This window comes from Pseudonaja textilis, chromosome 12 (genome assembly GCF_049901715.1).
Source record: "Pseudonaja textilis isolate UNSWEBS1 chromosome 12, rPseTex1.2, whole genome shotgun sequence".
NCBI lineage: Eukaryota > Metazoa > Chordata > Lepidosauria > Squamata > Elapidae > Pseudonaja > Pseudonaja textilis.
In genome coordinates, this window is record NC_142001.1 from 17,264,499 (window position 1) to 17,286,454 (window position 21,956).

General features: G+C 44.9%; 1 protein-coding gene across 1 annotated transcript in view; it reads left to right on the top strand.

Moving 5' to 3' along the window:
* The window catches only part of IL1RAPL2 (interleukin 1 receptor accessory protein like 2), a 321,249-nt gene that overhangs the window by 168,181 nt on the left and 131,112 nt on the right, over nt 1-21,956 (top strand). Inside the window, exon 3 of the mRNA XM_087941140.1 lies at nt 9,058-9,331. Within this exon, the coding sequence (XP_087797266.1) occupies nt 9,058-9,331 (274 nt within the window). The remainder of the gene's footprint in view (nt 1-9,057; nt 9,332-21,956) is intronic.

The following is a 21,956-nucleotide window of genomic DNA, read 5'->3' on the forward strand; positions in this document are numbered from 1 at the left end:
TTGCACAGGAGCCCAAAAAGGTTAGCCACCACTGCCCTATACCATTTCAGACGTGTTGTTCAATTTCTTCTTAAAAACCCCCACAGCTTCTGGGGGCAAGCCATTCCACTGATTAATTGTTCTCACCGCCATGAAATTTATCCTTAGTTTTTAATTTACACCCGTTACTTCTTGTCCTGCCTGCAGGTGCTTTGGAGAATAAATCAACCCCTTCTTTTCTCAGGAACAAATTGGCCACTCTTGTCACTGTCCTACTGAGTTAAATATTCCAGTTGTCTCATTTCAGTATCTTTAGCATCTGTATTTGGGACTCATTGCCATATTTCTCCTGTTGTGTATTTTGGGATCATGGAAAACAACAACAACAACCCTTCTCCAGCGTGGCTGATTTCCAAAGGAGACGTTGGCATGTGCATTACCTACACTTGGTGAGCAACTAAGATGATTAAAGGCCTGGAGACCAAAACATATGAAGAACAGTTACAGGATTTGGGTACGGCCGGTCTAGAGAAAAGAAGGACTTGGGGAGACATGATAGATAACAGTATTCCATTATTTGAGGGGCTGCTTCGGTTATGAGCCTCGGTGGTGCAGGGGTTAGAGCACAGCACTGCAGGCTACTTCTGCTGACTGCCAGCTGCCTGCAATTTGGCAGTTCGAATCTCACCAGGCTCAAGGTTGACTTAGCCTTCCATCTTTCTGAGGTGGGTAAAATGAAGACCCAGATTGTTGGAGGCCATAGGCTGACTCTGTAAACCACTTAGAGAGGGCTGTCAAGCACTGTGAAGTGGCATATAAGTCTAAGTGCTATTGTGTTGCCAACTCTGCCCACTGCCAAGAGTTTGATTCTTACCGGTTCAAGGTTAACTCAGCTTTCTGTCCTCCTGAGGTGAGTAAAATGAGGACACAGATTGTTGGGGGCAATAGGCTGATACTGTAAACCACTTAGAGAGAGCTGTAAAGCATTATGAAATGTTATTTAATTCTAAGTGCTACAGCTATTTTCCTTCCTTCCTTCCTTCCTTCCTTCCTTCCTTCCTTCCTTCCTTCCTTCCTTCCTTCCTTCCTTCCCTCCTTCCTTCCCTCCTTCCCCCCTCCCTCCCTCCCTCCCTTCCTTCCCAGTGTGTTAGAATGCAGTATTGCAGGCTAACTCTAGCCACCACCAGGAGTTTGATCCTGACCGGTTCAAGGTTAATTCATCCTTCCATCCTTCCGAGGTGGGTAAAATGAGGATCCAGATTGTTGGAGTCAATAGATTGTCTCTGTAAACCGCTTAGAGGGGACTTTAAAACACTGTGAAGTGGTATATAAGTCTAAGCACTATTGCAGGCTAACTCTGCCGACTGTCAGCAGTTTGAACCTGACTGGCTCAAGGTTGACTCAGCCTTCCATCCTTTCAGAGTGGATAAAATGAGGACCCAAATTGTTGGATTCTGTAAAATATGGTGACTCTGTAAACAGCTTAGAGAGGGCTGTAAAGCACTGTGAAGTGGTATATAAGTCTAAGTGGGGTGGATTGCTATTGCCCCAAAGCAGAGTGGGTCAACTTATTTTTCAAGGCCCCAGAAGGCAAGACAAGAAGCAACAGATGGAAACTAACCAAGGAGTGAAGCAACCTGGAATTAAGGAGAAACAGTGAGGACAATTAACCAGTGGAACAGCTTGCCACCAGAAGTTGTGGGTACTTCATCATTGGATGTTTTTAAGAAGAGACTGGACAGCCACCTGCCTGGAATGGTGTAGGGTCCCCTACTTGAGCAGGGGGTTGGACTAGAAGATCTCCAAGGTCCCTTCCAGCTCTAGTCTGGTTGATTGAAACAGTCCTTTGAATCTCTCCGTGTCTTCTCAGTGCCTGCTTCTGTCTTCTGTCATTGCGGGAGCTATTTAAATTCTGCAGCCACATCCGGCTAATGAATTGAAGTGGGAGAAAAAATGACAAACCTTAATCTGGGGGGGGAGGGAAAGAGGGGGTCAACACCTTTTCAAGCAAAGGTTCCCCCTGTCATTTGAGTGGAAATGTTAATTGGCTTCACTGCAGTGGAAATTAGCACTGCCAGATGTTGAATGGGAAGCTGTAAGTCAGAGTGGCAAAAAGAGACTCTTCGAAGAACAATAGGAGCGATCGAGAGGAGACACTCGCATCTCTTAAACTTCTCAGACTTATTGATCTGATGAAATTTTCTCGCTGGTTAGAAGCCAACATTTGGGACCTCTGGAATCAGGGGTGGGATTCTACCGGTTTGGAGCGGTTCTATAGACCCGGTTGTTATGATTCTGTGCAGTTTGGAGAACTGGCAAATTGTGCCCCTGGCTGGCCCCTCCCCTCTCCACCCGCTCCTCCCCTCCCCACCCAGTCGGTCCTTATTGCACACGCCCAACATCGCTGACTGCATTCTTCCCCGTCACTCCTCAAGGTATTTCTTTTCTCTCTCTTTCTTCTGATGATCAGCTGTGCCAGGATTCCCCTGGTGTCTGCTTTGAAATTCAGCTGCCACATTTTTTTTTAAAGGGAGTTGGAGGAGTTGAAAAGTTCAAGGTTATTCTGTATGTCGTATTAAGAATTTCCAGTTGCAGTTAATTGGTTCTCGTGATTTATGAAGTGTAGAAGTGGGAGGAGAGAAGGGAGGAGAGAAGGTGGATTCTGTGTAATGCGCAAAAATCATTTCACTTGGGAAATTGCCTTTGACATGCTGGATCTGTTTCTAAATAAATCAATCGGAGGGAAAATGTCTCGGAGTGATTGATATCATGGATACTTTCTGAATGCCTTACACCTTGCTTACTTACTGCTTCACCCAGGAAGCTTCTCTGAGACCCAAGAATGAGGGGGAGGGTGTGCTGCCCCAAAAGAAGAAGCCATGTCCACCCAGTCACATGGCCATGCCCACTTAGCCATGCCCACTAGAACCAGTTGTTACAAAATTTGAATCCCACCCCTGTCTGGAATGCAGGAAGGTTGTGGGTCAGTGTGAAAGACCCACTCGGGAAAGGGAGGTCCAGAGGCCAAATGGATAGCATCCATCGATGGGGTTGGAAAAACCCTCTGGCTTCCAACTATGAAGAGCCATTTTCTTTTCAATGGGTCAATGTTCTGATTTGATAGAGGATGCTTGTATGAGACAGCTGCCCAGCCATCTTTGGCTTCGGAAGAAGAGCCCTGGTTAAATCCCATGAAAGATGGGAGGAGGTTTTGGACCATTTCTAGCAGGACTACCAGATTCTGTAACAGCTTTGTTTCCCTGGGCCATCTGTCTGGCAAATGTGCAAGAATCGTTTCTCTTGCCATGTACGTGTATACATCCAAGCTACACTGTGTTTGTCTCTCTGTGTCATATAATATATGTGGGTATATACGTAATTTTTGAATTTATTTATTGATCATGTCATGTTCATGTAGTATATATTGGAGGTGGTGACCTACCTTCCTTCCTTCCTTCCTTCCTTCCTTCCTTCCTTCCTTCCTTCCTCCTTTCCTTTCCTTCCTCTCTCTCTCTCTCCCTCCCTTCCTTTTCTTTCTTTCTTCCCACTCTCCTTCCTTCCTTCAATTCTACCTTCCTTCCTTTTCTTCCTTTCCTCCCATTTCATTCCTTCCTTCCTTCTTTCCTTCCTTCCTTTCCTTCCTCCCACTCTCCTTCCTTCCTTTTCTTTCTTTCCTCTCACTCTCCTTCCTTCCTTCCTTCCTTCCTTCCTTCCTTCCTTCCTTCCTTCCTTCCTTCCTTCCTTCCTTTCTTCCTCTCTCCTCCTTCCTTTCTTCTTTCTCCCATTCCTTCCTTCCCTTCCTTCTTTTTCTTTTTCTTTCCTTCCTTCCCACCTTAGTTCTCCTTCCTTCCTTCGTTCTACCCCTTCCTTCCTTTTCTTCCTTTCCTCCTTCTCCTCCTTTTCTTTTTCTTTCTTCCTCACTCTACTTCTTCTTCCTCCTCCTTCCTCCCCCTTCCTCTCCCTCCTTCGTGTTTGGAAGCAATGTTGGTCATGCTCAGGATACCTAATATGCTTCGGAATGTGCAAACAATAAAGTCACACGTGTCATCTCATTCATATTTCCTTATTGCCTTGAATTTAAGTGTAGGCTTGAGGTTACGAGGTAGACTGACATGTCTAACAAACACCGCAGTTATAAATTGCTTCGGTGACAGTTGCTAACATAAACTATTACAGACAGATTTAGAATGTAAAGATTATTCAGGTGACAGCGAGTAGCGAGAGGAATTACTTGAAAATGGTGTACATGCTTGCTTATAATTGCTCATAAAATATTATACAATTCAGGATAATATGCACCCAGAATCCTTAGACTGCTGGAGAGATTTTAAATATAAAACCCAATCCATTATTTAAAAGGTAGCGGAGGTTAATGTGTGTGCCATGCATTCTTTATTGGCAATAGGGAAGGAGCCCTGGGCACAAGTTGATTGTCAACTTCAGAGCAAAGAACTGAGAGCTTTTGTATATGTGCCTTCCAGAATTTAAGTTCTCAGCTTTTTCCTCTTGTCTTCCTGTGTTAATGGACAGCTGCTGCTTTGTTTAGTAGTCTCAAGAGACTGAGATATATTGATACTACAGTTCTCTTAAGTTTGTGGAGTTGTTGGCACTCATCTAATCACCTTTGGCTCCTGTAATCGAAACACACACACACACACACGATACACACCCAACACACACACACACCACCCATCCAGTCCTCCCATTCTCATCCCTAGTTGATCAGTAGCATACTGTAGGAAGAGTGGCAAACCTGCCAGTGGAGTTAAAAGAGGGATCAGTGTAGAATGGCTCTTCACAGGACCTAACTGCAGGGGTGGGATTCCACCAGTTCGCACCTATTTGCCAGAACCAGTTGTTAACATTATAAGCAATCTGGAGAACCGGTTGTTAGAAGAAATTATAGCCTAATCCTGTAAGGAAGGCAGGAAGGAAACATTCTGGTGTTGCCTACAGAAACTGCCTCTCCGTTAACCCTTTTTACATTCTTGGCGGGACTGGACTTCCTGTCTCTGGAACTTCTCTGGAGTTTTTTTTCCTCTCCTTTGCTGGTACTTTGCTTGTGTGGAGTGACCATTCAAAGTTCACATGGCACTGAAAAAAGTGACTTATGACCATTTTTCACCCTTACGACTGTTGCAGCATCCCCACAGTCATGAGAGGCCATTCAAGGAAATGCGTGCCTCGATGTGAGTGATGTTGAGTTGGCCACGTTCAGCCAGTCACATGACCACCAAGCCATGCCCACCAACTAAGCCACACTCACAGAACCAGTTGTTAAAAAAATTGAATCCCACCCCTGAATCCTAAACAGAATCTCCCGATTGTCCTCACTGTCATTCTCTGGACTAGGTCTAGTTTGCTTGAACCCTTTAACGCTACGGTATCTCCTTGACCTCTCCTAGCTTTTCAGTGCCGTTGTGGGAGAACTCCCCTCCTGGAGTATCTGAGAAGGTTGAATTTTTCCAAGGTTTCCATCTCTTTCTGTCAGGCTTTTTTTCCCCAAGAGATTAGATGCGGAACTCAATGTTTGACCCCGAGGCCACAGAACCTGTAGAGACCTAGGGTCTTCCTGGCACTGCCATGTTGTTCCCCTGCCACTATTCAACATCTCCGCAAATGTGTTTGGAACAGCTTTGACCTAGATTTGAGGCCATGTGTGAGTTGTGTAAAACAGAAGCCTGCTTGGTGTTCTTTTGACAAGAGAAAATGACATTGTAGAAAAGAGAGGACATTGTCACTTTGATTAGCTTCTGTTTGATCATTATGATTTTCATCTAAGCGCATTGCGAGGGTTTCTTCTCCCGCCCTCCCCCAAAATGTCATCAGATGTTACATGCTCCCTTATAAATAGTCTTCCGTCAGCTTCTCAGCACACGTTGCTGTTTGTAATTATATCCTCTGGAGTCATCAGAGGTTTAAGCCAGAAAACAAATACAAAAAGCTTCTAACAAGGCAGAAACAATGAGGATTCATAGCTTGCATCGTTCCTCTTTGAGCTGATGCACCCCAATCTGTTAATTATTTCCATCATTAGCTGCTGAGTTTGGCACCAAACAAAGTTACTAATATTTGGTCTTGACTGATGCAAAAGGAAGTTTATTAATATGGAGATCCATTGTCTTTTCTTCTTCTTCTTCTTCTTCTTCTTCTTCTTCTTCTTCTTCTTCTTCTTCTTCTTCTTCTTCTTCTTCTTCTTCTTCTTCTTCTTCTTCTTCTTCTTCTTCTTCTTCTTCTTCTTCTTCTTCTTCTTCTTCTTCTCTTCTTCTTCTCCTTCTCCTTCTCCTTCTCCTTCTCCTTCTCCTTCTCCTTCTCCTTCTCCTTCTCCTCCTCCTCCTCCTCCTCCTCCTCCTCCTCCTCCTCCTCCTCCTCCCCCTCCTCCCCCTCTATGTTTATAATCTCCATTGCTACAAGCTTCTGGTCTGCACAATCCAAAGACTGACTAGAAAGTCACTTATTGTCAGGGTCAACATTACGAATGATGAAATGTTATGAGGAGAGCAAACATTTCTGCTGTCTGAGCAACAACAAAGCAACAAGGAGAATGCTTTTGTATGTGTGGAATCTCTCAAGGATCAACTTGAACAAACTTTCCTTTACACAAAATCGTATCTGCTATTCAGCCCAAGAGCTGGATGAATACAAAATTGTGCCTTTTTAAAAAATCTAAAGCATTATTGGTAAGATCTGTTTTATAAGCCATTCAGACAAGGTTCTTTAAGCATCCAAAATAAATATTTAATCCCTTGTTAACCTCATTCAGGAACCTCCCAGTTTTTTTTTTTAAATATGTTTCCCTTAATTTATGTTTTTTGCTGGGAAGTTTTTTTAATGGTCTTTTATGCATGACACACGAAGAGACTAGCAAATATTTAATTTAATAAAATATTTATAGCCTGTGTACCATCCTAATGCACAGTATAAAGAAGAATCAGAAAAAGTTATTCCCAGGAGAAAGGAAGTTAGGTTTTATGAATAATTTACTTCCAATGCTTAACTGTAGTTTAATGAAATATCATTTGAATGAGCTAATGGGTAAGTGTATCCATTATTCCCCAAAATCGGGAAAATCAAATAATGTTTCAGAGATGCAGTCAATGCAAATGGCATTGCTTGTGCAAAGACATCATTATGCAAAAATGTAAATCCCAGTAGAATTTGGTCTCTTACTTGCAAACTCCTTTTCATTGGGAAGGAGGCCCTGCGGATTTGACTCCGCTAATTGCTGACTATGGGAGCAATCTCCATTTTGAGGCCTCGAGCCAGTGTGTTGGAAGACAATTTCTGCCAGCATGATGTCACAGAGCTCTGTTACCTTCCCACCAAAGTGGTACCAGTTTATCTACTCAGACCTACATGCTTTTGAACTGCTAGGTTGGCAGGAGCTGAGGTGAGGATGGGAAGTCACCCCGTCACACAACGCTTGGGTCTCGAACCTGGCTGCTGGTTTTCCAGCCACCAAGTCTAGCATCTTAACTGCTGAGCCACTGCGCCATCCCCTTTCACCAACAACCAACTAGTGGGACAGCTTTTGCTTGGGAAGTTGTGGTAGCTTCGTCACTGGAAGCTTTCAAGAAGACACTGGTCTGCCATCTATCACAAATGGTGTGGGGTCTCCTGCTTGGGTGGGGTGGGGGTTGGACTAGATGACCTACCAGGTCCCTTCCAACTCTATTAATCTGAATCTGAAACTCCGCCCCCTGCCTTTTGTCTCCAGAGCTAGGATGTAGCTTTGCTAGCATTTCTCCTCAGGACAATATTTGTGCATGGAAGGGTAGAGGCACTATTGTGAAAGGATTATATGTGCATTGCAATCCATCATCCCTGTTCATGATTAGAAGGGCTTGCAGGAGGTATTTATGACACAGCAATGAAGGAAAAAAGAATGAGGGAGGACAAGCAAGGCATGATAACTTGAATGCAATTTTTGAAAATTCTTTCTACATCAACCTCGAATCAAAACGGACTCAGGAATTGGATAGCACAGTGTTCTTGGCAGAGCTGTTAGAACTTCCCAAATTTTCCCTCTGATGTTGGCTATGTCATAAAAAGAAACTGTAGAACAGATCTGATCCATAAATAGAACAGAGTAAGAGCTGCAGGGTTAAGATTTTGTGGGTGCCCCCACAAAATGCTACCGGTTCTGCATGGTTCTATAGAGCCGGTAGCTCTGAAGAGCAGCAGACACCAAACCGGTTCTGTGTCTGCTGCTGTTTGGCCCACCCGCCCACCTGGGCTCTTACCTGTCCTTTATTTCCTGCTTTTTCAACCTCAGCTGCTTCGTGTGGCACAGCTGAGGTTGAAAAAGCAAGGAAAAAGAGGCTCTTCAAATGCTGCGTACCTGCGCGCAGCACTTTTCCGCTGTCTGGGTGGCACAGCTGAAGGGTTTTTTTTACACATGCGCGCAGCAAAATATAGTCACTGAATCAGTAGTAACACTGGTTGAATCCCACCCCTGGTTCCTCCCACATTCGTGTGTAAGCATCAGGGGAAGTTGTGTGAATACGGGGACGTTATCAGGAGAAATCATCTACTCATTGAGCAGTAGGGAAGTCACGTCCAGCTTTTTCCAAGCTCCACATTGTAGAATTTTAATTGCCGACTTTTACAGCGGGGATTTAATTTGGCTTTCGAGTAAGATACATACAGTACTTGACTTTTTTGCTTCTTTTTCTTAAGCACATTGGAGGTTCTCAGCTCCCCATCCGACGTCGCTTGAACCTAACCTTTCTCAAAACTGTACACGATAATGGGTTTGAAATGGAAATTTAGCACAACTGATCTGGGTACAAGTGACCCTATTGTAATTATATTTGATATGCTGTGATTTGGAAATTAGTCCCTGAAGCCAGAGATTGGAAGGACTTTGAAGGAACTAAAAACTGAGAAAAATAATGAAGCGGTAGAAAGGATATCTTAAAAGGATGGAGTTCTCAGAAACGCAGTCAGGTCCTGTTTTAAGAATTTTTAGACAAGTCAGGCTCAACTATGAAATATCAAGAGATCTGGGATCAATTGTCAGCTGGGTCTTGAAACCAGACAATTGGGATGACATTTTGCTCTTCTTCTTTTTTTCAGTGGATGGCTGCATTGATTGGCTGGTGGACCTCAAGAAGTATATGGCCTTGGCAGGTGAGCCAGTGCGTGTGAAATGCGCTCTTTTCTACAGCTATATCCGCACAAACTACAGCATGGCACAAAGCACAGGGCTGCGTCTGATGTGGTACAAAAACAAAGGGGATTTCGAAGAGCCCATTATCTTCTCGGAAGGGAGGATCAACAAGGATGAAGATTCCATCTGGTTTCACACTGCAGAAGTCCAAGACAGCGGCTTCTACACCTGCGTTTTAAGGTGGGTATCATGCAGGAGAGGATGGATGGATGGATTGGTGGGTAGATGGGAGATGGGTGGATGGTTGGTTGGTTGGTTGGATAGATGGGTGGTTGGTTGGTTGGTTGGTTGGATAGATGGCTGGTTGGTTGGTTGGTTGGATAGATGGGTGGTTGCTTGGTTGGTGGGTTGCTTGGTTGGATAGATGAGTAGATGGATGGATGAGTAGATGGATGGATGAGTAGATGGGTGGATGAGGGATAGATGGATGGATGGGTGGGTGGGTGGATGGATAGCTGGGTGGATGAGTGGATGGATAGATGGTTACATGGATGGATGGATGGATGGATGGATGGATGGATGGATGGATGGATAGGTAAATGGATGGATGGATTGATGGATGGATGGACAGATGGATTGCCAATGGCATTATAGCAAGCAATAATAATCTACATGATGACACTTGCACCAAGTTGTACCTGCTCAAGCAGACTGTGCAGTACTTGTGTCCTCATGTTCATAGTAGAGGCAAATACATATGTGACATTTTATGACTTTAAGAAACATATATCTTTCACCTTGTTTGGAAATGCCTATGACCTTGGCTATGTTTTAGAAACTTGGAAAGTCTCCATCCATCCAACCAAGCAACCAAACATTCATCCTCCCTTTTCAAGTGTTTGCTGCTGTTATTGGTGATCATCATTATTAGTGTTGGTCAACATATTGGGGTTCTTATTGGATGGTGCTAAAGATCTAAGCTGTGCTTGTTAAAGCTGCCTTTTGCAATTGACCGATGGAGATTTTGTCAATGCTAATAAGTGTTCAAGATGTTTTGGGATTGCACGCAAGGCGCCTATTGGTATTAACTTGGCTTTCTTTTGCCACAGCTGTCCTACTTCTATTTGCCGGTCTTTGTATTTTGTGATTTTTTTCTCTCCATTGTTGTTGTTTATTGTTGTTATTATTAAGAGTCTGCCTCACTCCACAACAATTCTAGGTGTCTTTCCGTTTAAGTGGATTCCATGTAGGAATGACCAGCCTAATTCCTTAACTGCAACTTTATTTTATTTTGTTTTATTGTATGGTATTGTATGGTATTGTATTGTATTGTTTTGTTTTGTTTTGTTTTCCTTCCTTCCTCCCTTCTTTCCCTCCCTCCCTTCTTTTCTCTCCTCCCTCTATTCTTTTTCTCTCCTTTCTTCCTTCTTTCACCTTTCCTGTTCTCCTTCCTTTCCCCTTCCTTCCTTCTTTCCTTCCTTCCTCCCTCCCACTCCCTCTCTCCCTTTTTTCTCCTCCCTTCTTTCCTTCCTTTCCTGTTTTCCTTCCTTCCCCTTTCTTTCCTTCTTTTATTTTTTATTTTATTTATTTGATTTGTCAATCACTTACAAGATGATAGGTATAAGTATAAAAATGAGTAAAAATACAGGAAATAGGTACGGATAAATGGGGACAATAGGACAGGGACGGTAGGCATGATTGTGTGCTTATGCACGCCCCTTACAGACCTCTTAGGAATGGGATGAGGTCAATAGTGGATAGTTTAAGGTTAAAGATTTGGGGGTTTGAGGATGTAACTACAGAGTCAGGTAATGCATTCCAGGCATTGGCCACTCTGTTGCTGAAGTCGTACTTTCTGCAATCGAGTTTGGAGTGGTTAACATTGAGTTTGTATCTGGTGCGTGCTCTTGTATTGTTGCGGTTGAAGCTGAAGTACTCATTGACTGGTAGGACATTGTAGCAGATAATTTTGTGTCCTATGCTTAAGTCCAACCATAGGCCGCATAGTTCAAGGTTGTCCAAGCCCAAAATTTCAAGCCTGGTGATGTAGGGTATTCTGCTGTGAGCAGAGGTGGAATTAAACCTGGTGGCTTCTTTCCTGGAACTCGATGGATTTGAATTTCTGCCGAAAAGAAGTGAGAAGAAAGGGCCTTTCTATGGCTTCTTCCATAAAGACAATGTAACCCGAGAAATACTTTTGCTAAACATACATTCTACACTGGGGACCTCGTAGGTCAGACCTATTCCTTTTAAAATGGAATGAGTGTGACTATAAATGGCCCTCAGAGAACTTTAAAATGCAAAGAGCTTGAAACGCACACATTTCCAAGTTAAAAGTTTCTCCGCTGCAAGGGCAGGGAAACTGACAAGCAAACAAATGGGACAGCCCAGGTCGTGACTCTGCTCCCGTCAGTATCTGACCTCTGTCCATCGCCATCTCTCCTGTGAGTTCCTCATAGAACAGAATAGTTTCGCACTTATCTGAAGCAATTGGCAGCCCGTAGAAAGAAAGAAAAAGGAGACTGTGAAAAGCTGCAGTGCTATAAGGAATTGATTTGAGTAATAGGCCTCTTTTTAGATTGCAAAAGAGTTCTGCAGAGAGAGAGAGAGGGAGAGAGAGAGGGAGAGAGAAGCAAATCTGGTATGAATTTATTTCTGCTAAATGGCCATAAGAACATTTCTCCAACTTGGCAACCTTAGGATGTGCAAACTTCCCATCCCAGAATTCTGGGAATAGGTGGGCCATATATGCTGCCTGCAGTGGTGGGATTCAAATAATTTAAACAACCGGTTCTCTGCCCTAATGATTTCTTCCAACAACCAGTTCGCCAAACTGCTCAGAACGTTAACAACCGGTTCTCTCAAACTGGTGAGAACTGGCTGAATCTCACCACTGGCTGCCTGGGGAATTCTGGGTGCTGAAGTCCCATGCATTGGAGAAGTCAGTATCCTTTGGTGATTGGCCCAATGTCATCCAACCAGCTTTCATGCCTGCTTCGGGACTAGAACTCACTGTCTCCTGGTTTTCAGCCTGGTGCTTTAACCACTAGACCAAACTGGCTTTCCTCGTGTAGGTCAATGTTTATCTGTGCCGAGACCATCCACTTTAGCATCCTTGGCAATGCTGTTCTTCCTTCTCTCTCTCTCTCCCTCTCCCGCTCTCTCTTTTCATCTCCCTCTTTCTCTCCCCTCTCTCTGTCCCTCCCTCCCTCTCTCTTTCCCTCTGTCCCTCCCTCTTTCTCCACCCTTCCCCCTCTATCTTCCTCCCACTCTCCCTCCCTCTCTCTCCATTTCACTCTCTCTTTCCCTCCCTCTTTCTCCCTCCCCTCTCTCCCTCCCTTCCTTCCCCCTCTGCCTTTCCCCTTTCTCCGTCTACCTCTTTCCCTCCCTTTCTCTTTCCCTCCTCTCTCTCCTTTCCCCCTTCCCTCTCTCTTTCCCTCCTTTCTCCTTCCCCTCTCTGTCCGTTCCTCTGCCACCGCCTCTTTCCCTCTGTCCCTCCCTCTTTCTCCACCCCTCTCCCTCCCTCTCTCCCTCCTTCTCTCCATCTCCCTCTCTCTTTCCCTCCCTCCCTCTCCTTCCTTCCCTATCTCTTTCCCTCCCTCTTTCTCCCTCCCTCCCTCCCTCCCTCCCTTCCCCTTCTCTCTTTCCCTCCCTCCCTCCCACTCTCCACCCTTCCCACTCTCTCTGTGTCTCCCTTCCTCTCTTCCTCCCTCTCCCTCTCCCTCCTCCTCCCTCTCTCCCTCTCTCTCTCTCCTTGTTCTTCTGGGATGCAAATTCTCCCCTGGGTTCTGACCCGAGTCTCTCGGATATTCGTGTCCAAGGACCCACATTAAGAGCATCAACCAGGATGTCCTGATACATCCAAGACCTGAATACGAAGCGCCAGGCGTTCTGCGGGCAAGAACTGCGGCCATTAATCTTTCAGCTCTTGCTGATGCAACCAGAGTTTAAATCTGTCAGCGTTTCCATTGCAAGGCCTCATTTTTCAAGAACGTAACAAATCAGCTGGAAAAATTTTCCACTCTGGATTGAAACGTAGCTTGCCAAAGGACCAAGGCTCCCACTGTTCCTGAAAAGACCACGCATCCAATGTCTGGCATAATTCATCAGCGTGCCAAACTCCAGAGGAAGTTAATGGATAATTTGTACAACGATAACGGCGACCTGCGATGATTCAGCTAATTGTAAAGACTCAAAACCGGAGCCCTCTACCTTCCCAAGGTCCAGTGGTGGGATTCAGGTTTTTTTAACTACCAGTTCTGTGGGCGTGGCTTGGTGGGCGTGGCTTGGTGGGTGTAGCAAGGGAAGGTTACAACCAAAAAAAACCTTCCCTCTCCACTCCACTAACCTGTTTTCCAGCTCCGTTCTCCTGTGCAGGGCAACCAAAGAAGACCCAGCCCATCAGCTGGGACTCAATAGGAGGCGGAGAAGAGATGGGGTTGGCGGGGCCAGTCAGAGGTGGGATTGGCCGGTTCTCCGAACTACTCAAAATTTCCAATACCGGTTCTCCAGAACTGGTCAAAACTGCTGAATACCCACCTCTTTTCCCAACCTCCCAAAGTTAGAAGCTGCTAAAAACCATAAATCTTCTTTCTTTTATTATTGCATCACCACCTTCTTCTTCCCTTCCCCCTCCCTACCCTCCATCTTGGATCGTGCTCTTTCCTGGGTGTTCTCTAGGACTATTTTTATTTTAGCATTATTTTGGGAAAATACGAGAAACCAATCCAGCGATTCCTCTGTAGTCAGGCCTTTGGTGATTAGGCCTTAGTGGCCAGCCGTGAACTTGCTTAGAGGACAGAAAACACAGATGTGGAATGTGCTTTCCTTCCGGAGGGGAGAAGATCACATCAGCAATTAATAAAGCAGATTTGATGCCAACACCAGCCCTGCCTCTGTCTGCCTGCCTGCCTGCTTTCCTTCCTTCCTTCCCTCTTTCTTTCTTTCTTTCTTTCTTTCTTTCTTTCTTTCTTTCTTTCTTTCTTTCTTTCTTTCTTTCTTTCTTTCTTTTTCCTTTCTTTCTCTTCCTTCCTTCCTCTTTCTTTCTTCTTCCTTCCTCCCTTCTTTCTCTTTTTCCTTCCTTCTTTCCTTCCTTCTTTCCTTCTTCCTCCCTCCCTTCCGCTCCTTCCTTCTCTCTTTCTTTCTTTTCCTTCCTTTCTTCCTTCTCTCTTTCTTTCTTTCTTTTCCTTCCTTCCTTCTTCCCTTCTTCCTTCCTTCCCTTCCTTCCTTCTCTCTCTTCCTTCCTTTATTTCTTCTTCCTTTTTCTTCCTTCCTTCCTTTCTTTTTCTTCCTTCCTTCCTTTATTTTCCCTCCCTCCTTCCCTCCCTCCCTCCTTCCTTCCTTTCCTCTTCCTCTTTCTTTTGCCTTCTCCTTCCCAATCAATCAATCAAATCAATCAATTAATTCCTATAGCCATCTATCTCAGTTAATGACCGGGGGACTTATAATTCAAAAAATAATTGCAATTAAAATTGGGGTACCATTTTAAAACAATAACAACAAAATCACCCAAAATCAAAATACACAGCAGTTGAGATACTTGGCCAGTTAACAATAAAGCTAGGAAGCTGTGCCTTAACACCTTAGTAGAACCCAGGAGCATGTCCAGGTTTTGAAGGCCTTAAGAAAGGCTAACAAGGGTTGAGGCCATTCTAATCTCCAAAGAGAGGATGCTCCATAAAGCAGGGGCCACTGCAGAAAAGGCCCATCTTTCGATCCCCATTAACCGACACTCTTAGGCTGACGGGAACTGCAGCGTGCCCGTTCTGATCGATTTAATCAGATGGGTAAGAGATTCCTGGAAAAAGGTGATCCCTCAGGTAACCCAGTCTCATGTAGGGCTTTAAAGGTAAACCACCAGGACTTTTGCAGTTTGCATTTTGTTTGTTTTTCAAATAATTTTTATTAAGCATTACAGTGGTCGAGATAAAAGCCCAGTCAAACCCAAAAAAAAAATAAAGGAACAGAATAGAAAGAAGAAAGAAAGAGAAAAGAAAAGGAAGAATGGAGGAGGGGAAATCAGGAAAAAAAAAATAAGAGAAAGAAGTAACTTTTCCCTGTTTGGATCTGAGTCTCTCCCATTGTTCTTTTTTTTTTTTTTAACTAAAATTTAACATTATAGTAATTAGAACTGCCGCTTCCCACACTCATCCTTCTCCACACGATGGGAAAAAAAACACAACCCAGCCTCCTCCCCTTCCTTTCTTCTTTCAGTGCCTTGGAAAGAAATATCTTGCTTATAACTCAGCCATAGAAAAATGCTCAGGGGGATTAAATGTCGAAACCACGACCTACACAGAACTTCGATAGTTGCCGGTGGTGACAATTCCCTGATTAGCTTTAAGCCGATTGACCAATAGGAGATTTCTGTAGCATTTTAGAGAGGGTGATCCCAGCAATTGGAATTTGCAAAAATAAAAATCCCTTCCCCATTTTTCCAAGCCGAACTAGAATTCTAACCGCAGAAGGCAGCAGTGGTGAATGAACCATATGGAATAGCAAATAAGATTAGAAGGAAATGTTGCAGGAGAACAGAAGAAGAAAGAAAGAAATCCTGAGAGGTTAAGGTGGATAGTAATACAGAGAGAAGGCAGAGAGCGGCTGGAAAAATAAGTTACCTAGTTAGTTATCTTACCAAGAACTTATATTGATAATTGTGTTTCCAGCATTAATCAAGAAGAAGAAGAAGCAATCTAGGACTAAGGAGAAATTTCCTGACAGTTAGAACAATGAATCCGTTGGACAATTTGCTCCCAGACGCTGTGAATGCTCCAAGTTTTTAAGAAGTAATTGAACAACCATTTGTCTGAAATGATATAGGGGTTGCCTGCCTGAGCAGGGGGTTGGACTAGAAGACCTCAAAAGTCCCTTCCAACTCTATCATTCGATTCTATTCTGTTTGAGGGGCTGCCACAAAGAAGATGAGGTCAACTTATTTTCCAAAGCACCAGAAGGCAAGACAAGAAAGAATGAATGGAAACTAATCAAAGAGAGAAGCAACCGAGAACTAAGGAGGAATTTTCTGACAGGGAGAACAATTCATCAGTGGAAGGTCTTGTTTTCAGAAGTTGTGAATGCTCCAACACTGGAAGTTGTTAAAAAGATATTGGATAACCATCTGTCTGAAGTAGTGTAGGGTTTCCTGCCTAGGCAGAGGGTTGGAATAGATGACCTACAAGGTCTGTTCTTCCAACTCTGTTCTTCTGTTGTTGTTGCTTTAAAAAAAGAGAGAGTTACACGCCAGGGCTTGGATTATTAATGCAAAAAAGAAACATTTAAGCTCAGTGAATGGAGTTTTCAAGGGTGAGAGGGGGTGCTATAAATAATCTTACAGAAATGGATTCCCAAAGACTGATTTTCATTACCCCGAAATTTTAGAAGAACCCCATGGTAGATCTTTCACTGGTCAGGTGTCCTTCATACACATCGGAGGGAGTCAGCTGCATGTTAGACTGTATTTATATTTTATTGATTTATTAAATTCGTATGCCACCCATCTCATCCTGTAAAGAGGCTTAAGGCACCCGTTTTGGCTCCTTAAACCTTCCCTCTCAAAGCAGATTCCCTGACCCCACTGTTGCTTGGACCCTGGTCTTCAGAATGCTCCCCAAAGCTTGATGGTATGCCCTAAGATTCTCAGTCATAGTAGTCCCAAAGGTGCTTATTCTGGAGCAGTGGTGGGATTCAATTTTTTTTAAACTACCGGTTCTGTAAGCGTGGCTTGGTGGCCGCGGCAGAGGAAGGATACTGCAAAATCTCCAGTCGGAGACGGGATTTCGCCAGTTCTCTGAACTACTCAAAATTTCCCCTACCGGTTCTCCAGAACTGGTCAGAACCTGCTGAATACCACTTCTGTTCTGGAGGCAACTGGACTTCTTGGGGGTTTTTTTCTGAAGATGTTTCACTTCTTCATCCAAGAAGTTTCTTCAGCTCTGACAGCAATGGTGGGATTCAAAAAAATTTGCTACTGGTTCTGTGGGCATGTCTTGTGGTGGGCATGACATGTCTTGGTGGGCATGGCTTGGTGGGTGTGACAGGGGAAGGATACTGCAAAATCCCCATTCCCTCCCCATCTCACTAACCTGCTTTCCAGCTCCATTCTCCTGTGCAGGGCAACCAAAGAAGACCCAGCCAATCAGCTGGGACTCAGGAGGCGGAGAATAGATGAGGGCGGGGCCAGTCAGAGATGAGATTTCCCTACCCCACTAACCTGCTTTCCAGCTCCGTTCTCCTGTGCAGGGCAACCAAAGAAGACCCAGCCAATCAGCTCGGACTCAGGAGGCGGAGAATAGATGGGGGTGGGGCCAGTCAGAGGTGGTATTTTCCAGTTCTCCAAACTACCCAAAATTTCCATTACCGGATATGTAGAACCGGCCTGGACCAGCTGAATATCACCTCTGTCTGACAGGATAGCGGGGAATGGAAGGACTTGGATGTGCATTTGGTTTATCGCTTTTCACCGACTTAAGTGAGCCTCTGTTTAATGGCAGCCCTTTAATAATAACATGGTATAAAAAGGGGGGGAAAGGTTAGGGTTGTTCCTTTCACTCTGCTGTCCATCAATTAGCCTAGAGACATCTTCTCAATTAAAGGTGCTCTGTTTGCCACGGCAGACCGACACAATCAGAGCAGATTGCCTGGCGGGTTGAGAAGCTTCTGGATGAGATCAGCTTTCATGTGTGTTCATTGGTCACCATTCCTGACCTCTTTCAATCCCAATTGAGTGCTGCTGAATGCCTAATACTTTTAGGACTTGTGTTTGATGGCTCATCATTTAAAGACGGTGAGCTTGTCATCTGGGAAGCTGACGGCCGGGGTTCGAGACCCGAGCACCGTGCCACAGGAGCGAGCTCCTCTCCCTTGCTCCAGCTCCTACCCGCCTCGCCATTCGAAAGCACGCAGATGCAAGTAGATAAATAGGTACCGCTTCGGTGAGAAGGTCACGGCATTCCGTGCGCCTCGGCGTATGAGTCGTGCCGGCCAGATGACCACGGAAAATGTCTTCAGTCAATGCTGGTTCTCTCAGCTAAGAAACGGAGACACCAGCTAGAAGGCGAACTCCTTACCTGTACTGATGAACTCCAGTGTTCTGACCAAGCTTCCCAAACACGACAAACCTCTGAAGTTAACTCAAAGATTCCTTTCATTAGGAGTGCCGGCAGCCCCAGCAAAAAGTTTTTTCTCTCACCACGGGCTAACAATCCATCCAACAGGAAGATGAATAGTTGTCTGCCACGTCTGCTCATTTCCACCCCCTGCCTTTTATCCCCAGAGCTAGGGTGGGGCTCCGCTAGCAGCGGTGGCTCTTCCGTCCCAAGGACCGGCCCATAGATTTCCACTGCTCTCCTCTCCTCTGCCTTCCACATGTCAGAGACTGGACTCATCTGTTCCTCCTCTTCCTCATCAGCCACCTCCAGACCTGGGGGCTGTTGACCCTCCATTTGAGGGCTGACGGATGGCCCAGGCTCCACCCCCGTTCCTCTCTCTCTCTCTGACGGCTCTTCCCTCTTCCCCCTTGGAGGTCTCAGGTTACCTTGATGTTGATTCTGACTCCCATGTCTCCTCCTCTGGCCAACAGGTGACAAAAACCAGGACGTTCTTTAAAAAAAATATTCTTTAGAGCAGGTGATACATTCTCTCTCTTATTTGTGTCTGTGAACCTTCCGCTAGCAATTCTGCTTACGGTAGAAGAGGTTTATGCGTTGTTATGTGTGAGAGTGCCTCTTCCCCCCCCTCCTCCCACCAGCTTCTACCTATGGGAATATATTATGGATGCTAGAACCGTTGTAGTTTTATTCTTTTGCTCTGCCCAAGGTTTACAAACCCATTCATTTCCTTGACCTCCACCGTTCCTGCTCTCACCCGGTAAAATGAGACTATAATGAACACAAATATAAAACATCAACTCCCTTCTTGAGGAGCGCTATTATTATTATTATTCTAGCGGTACAAGGTGAAAAGCTGTTGTGATGAAACTAGCAACAGCCATTCGACAAATATACCATTAAAAGCATCCATCAGCTTCCAGATCAAGAGGAAATGGAATAATATGCAGGTGGTAGAGAAACATTCATCCATTTTCTCAGGCATCTCTTGATGAGAACCCGTAAGAAGACAGATGGGTGTCATGATGGCACCCACACATTCACGTGCTCCTATGTCCCCCTTCATCCCCAAACTAATGTACAGAATTCACACGGTTGCTCTATTTTTCTCCCTGGGGACGGTCCTGTAAAGAAGGCTTGGTGGGATAAGAATCTTCCGAAGTCCTTCAGTTTCCAAGGACGGCATGAGACATGATCTTGATAGAGTCATGTCACTACACCCATCCACCCAACCAAACAAATATCGACTATGCTAATAAAGAACCGAATACCAGAGTTGGAAGGGACCTTGGGGGTCAGAGATGGTCTTCAGCAGGTTCTAACCAGTTCTGGAGAACTGGTAGCGGATATTTTGAGTAGTTCGGAGAACCGGCAAATATCCCCTCTGCCTGGAGATTTTACAGTATCCTCCCCCTGCCACACCCACCAAGCCATGCCCACAGAACCGGTAGTAAAAAAAAAATTGAATCCCACAACTGTTGGAGGTCTTCTAATCCAACCCCCTGGGCAGGCAGGAAATCCTACACCATTTCAAATCGTCGTCCAATCTCTTCTTAGAAACCTCCAGTTGTTGGAGCACCCAGAACTTCTGGAGGTAAATTGTTCCACTGATTAGTTGTTCTCACTGTCAGGACATTTCTTCTGAGTTCTAAGTTGCTTCTCTCCTTCATTAACTTCCATCCATTGCAATCGTGGGGCCCATTAACTCTGTTTCCCAGCCAATTTTAATTATTTTCTCCTTAAGTTCTAGGTTGCTTCTTTCCTTGATGAGTTTCCCACCCAGTGCTTCTTGTCCTTCCCTCGGATGCTTTGGAGAATAGGTTGACTCCAGTGGTGGGCGTGGCTTGGTGGGCATGGCAGGGGAAGGGTACCACAAAATCTCCATTCCCTCCCTATTCCTGGGGGACTGTTACTACAAAATCTCCCTTCCCTCCCCATCCCACTAACCTGCTTTCCAGCTCTGTTCTCCTGTGCAGGACAACCCAAGATGACCCAGCCTATCATCTGGGACTCAGAGAAGAGATGGGTGCGGGGCCAATCAGAGATAGTATTTGCCGGTTCTCTGAAATACTCAACATTTTCGCTACCGGTTCTCCAGAACTGGTCAGAACCTGCTGAATACCACCTCTGGCTGGGGCCACATAACATGTTAAATAAAAATTAAACAAGTCAAAATGAAGTTGATGACTAATCTTAGTGTTAATCCCAGTTTCTGCTTTGGGGTTGTTGATTTACTTCTGTTTGATGAGTCGCAGGACTTACCACAAGAGAAAAAAAAGTTGTAGCTCAGGGTTGACCTAATGACTCCTTGGTGCTCCACTCCTGGTTCTCCAGAACTTGTCAGAACCTGCTGAATACCACCTTGGGTTGACTCCCTCTTCTTTGTGGCAGCCCCTCAAATGTTGGGACACTGCTATCAAGATAGTCCTTACGCATTGTATGTATGTATGTGTGTGTATATATATTTTTTAAAAATAAAATAAGGTAGTCCTTCTTTTCATTAAAAAGAGTCTTGCACCAGCCCATCCAAGTGCCCTCAATATTGTACATCTCCTTCTTGGCAATTGGACCAGAATCGGATGCTTTTTCTCAGGGTGCTATTCATGGAATAGTCGAGACAAATGCCAACTTTGATAAACCAGGGAGTTGGTCACTGAGACCAGCCTTTCTCGGGAGTTTACTCGCTATTTTTAGAACGTGTGCAAATGTGTATTGGGCCATACTAATCCTTTGCTAACGCATCTTCTCCCTCCAGGCAAAGTACATTCAATGTTTGACTAATCGGATGGTATGTTTCCTCAATCTGATTCTTACCTAATTGTAGCTAATGAGAAGAATCCAGCAGTTTCGGGTCCTTGTGCCAGCGAGCAATTTAAATAGAATCTGCCCGAGGCAGTGTGGGAAAAAAGTACGAGTTAAATAACGCAAGATCATTAATCGATGCGTTTGTCAAAAGGTGTTATTCGGCGGTCCCAGCTGCCTGTGTTACAAACTCTCTTGGTGAACTTATTCTTACCCCGACCTTCTCGACTGGCTGAACTTTCGGTGCTATAATCAAGAAAATTCATAATCATTTGAACTAAGTTAATTATTAATAACTCTTCCAGGAGCACGGATTGTAGAGATAACTGAATAAGAATGGCATGGGCCTATAGACAATGGTCTTCTCTGAAAGAGTTGGTGGTGTTGTGTTCCGCTGGTGGCAGACTCGGACAGTGAGGAGGTTGGGGAGGAACATGGGCCAGTCCTGGAGGCTGGGGAAGGCTCTGACCAGTGCTCTGCATTGGAGGCAGAGATGGGGCCAGGGCCGCCTTCGGAGTCGGAGATCAGTGGGGCAGAAGAACAGCTGGAGCCTGTTTTCAGTGTGTGCATGTGCAGAGCTGCCAGGAGAAGAGAACAGTTAAGGAACAAGGATCAACTCGGGAGTAAAGGCACAGGTGTCCGGACAGTGAATGGCCCTTCCCATAGGGAATAAAGAGGAGCAAAAGGGGAGTGGTGTTTGTAGGAGACAATTAGCTCGTTTAATTAGTGTGAAGATTTGTTCCTGACTCCTTGCCAAGTATTTTCTGCTACAGCCTTGTGCTTGGAAGCTATCGGCCTGGCAACTCTCCAAGCCTGGTAAGGTCTGTGATTGTAAATCATTCTCAAAAGACTGTTTGCCAGGCCTTTGCTGGATGTGAATGATAGGAATTCACATTAGCCTAAATGAAAGCGACTTGCCAACTGATATTTTGATAATTCAGAAGGTCCACGACTGCGCA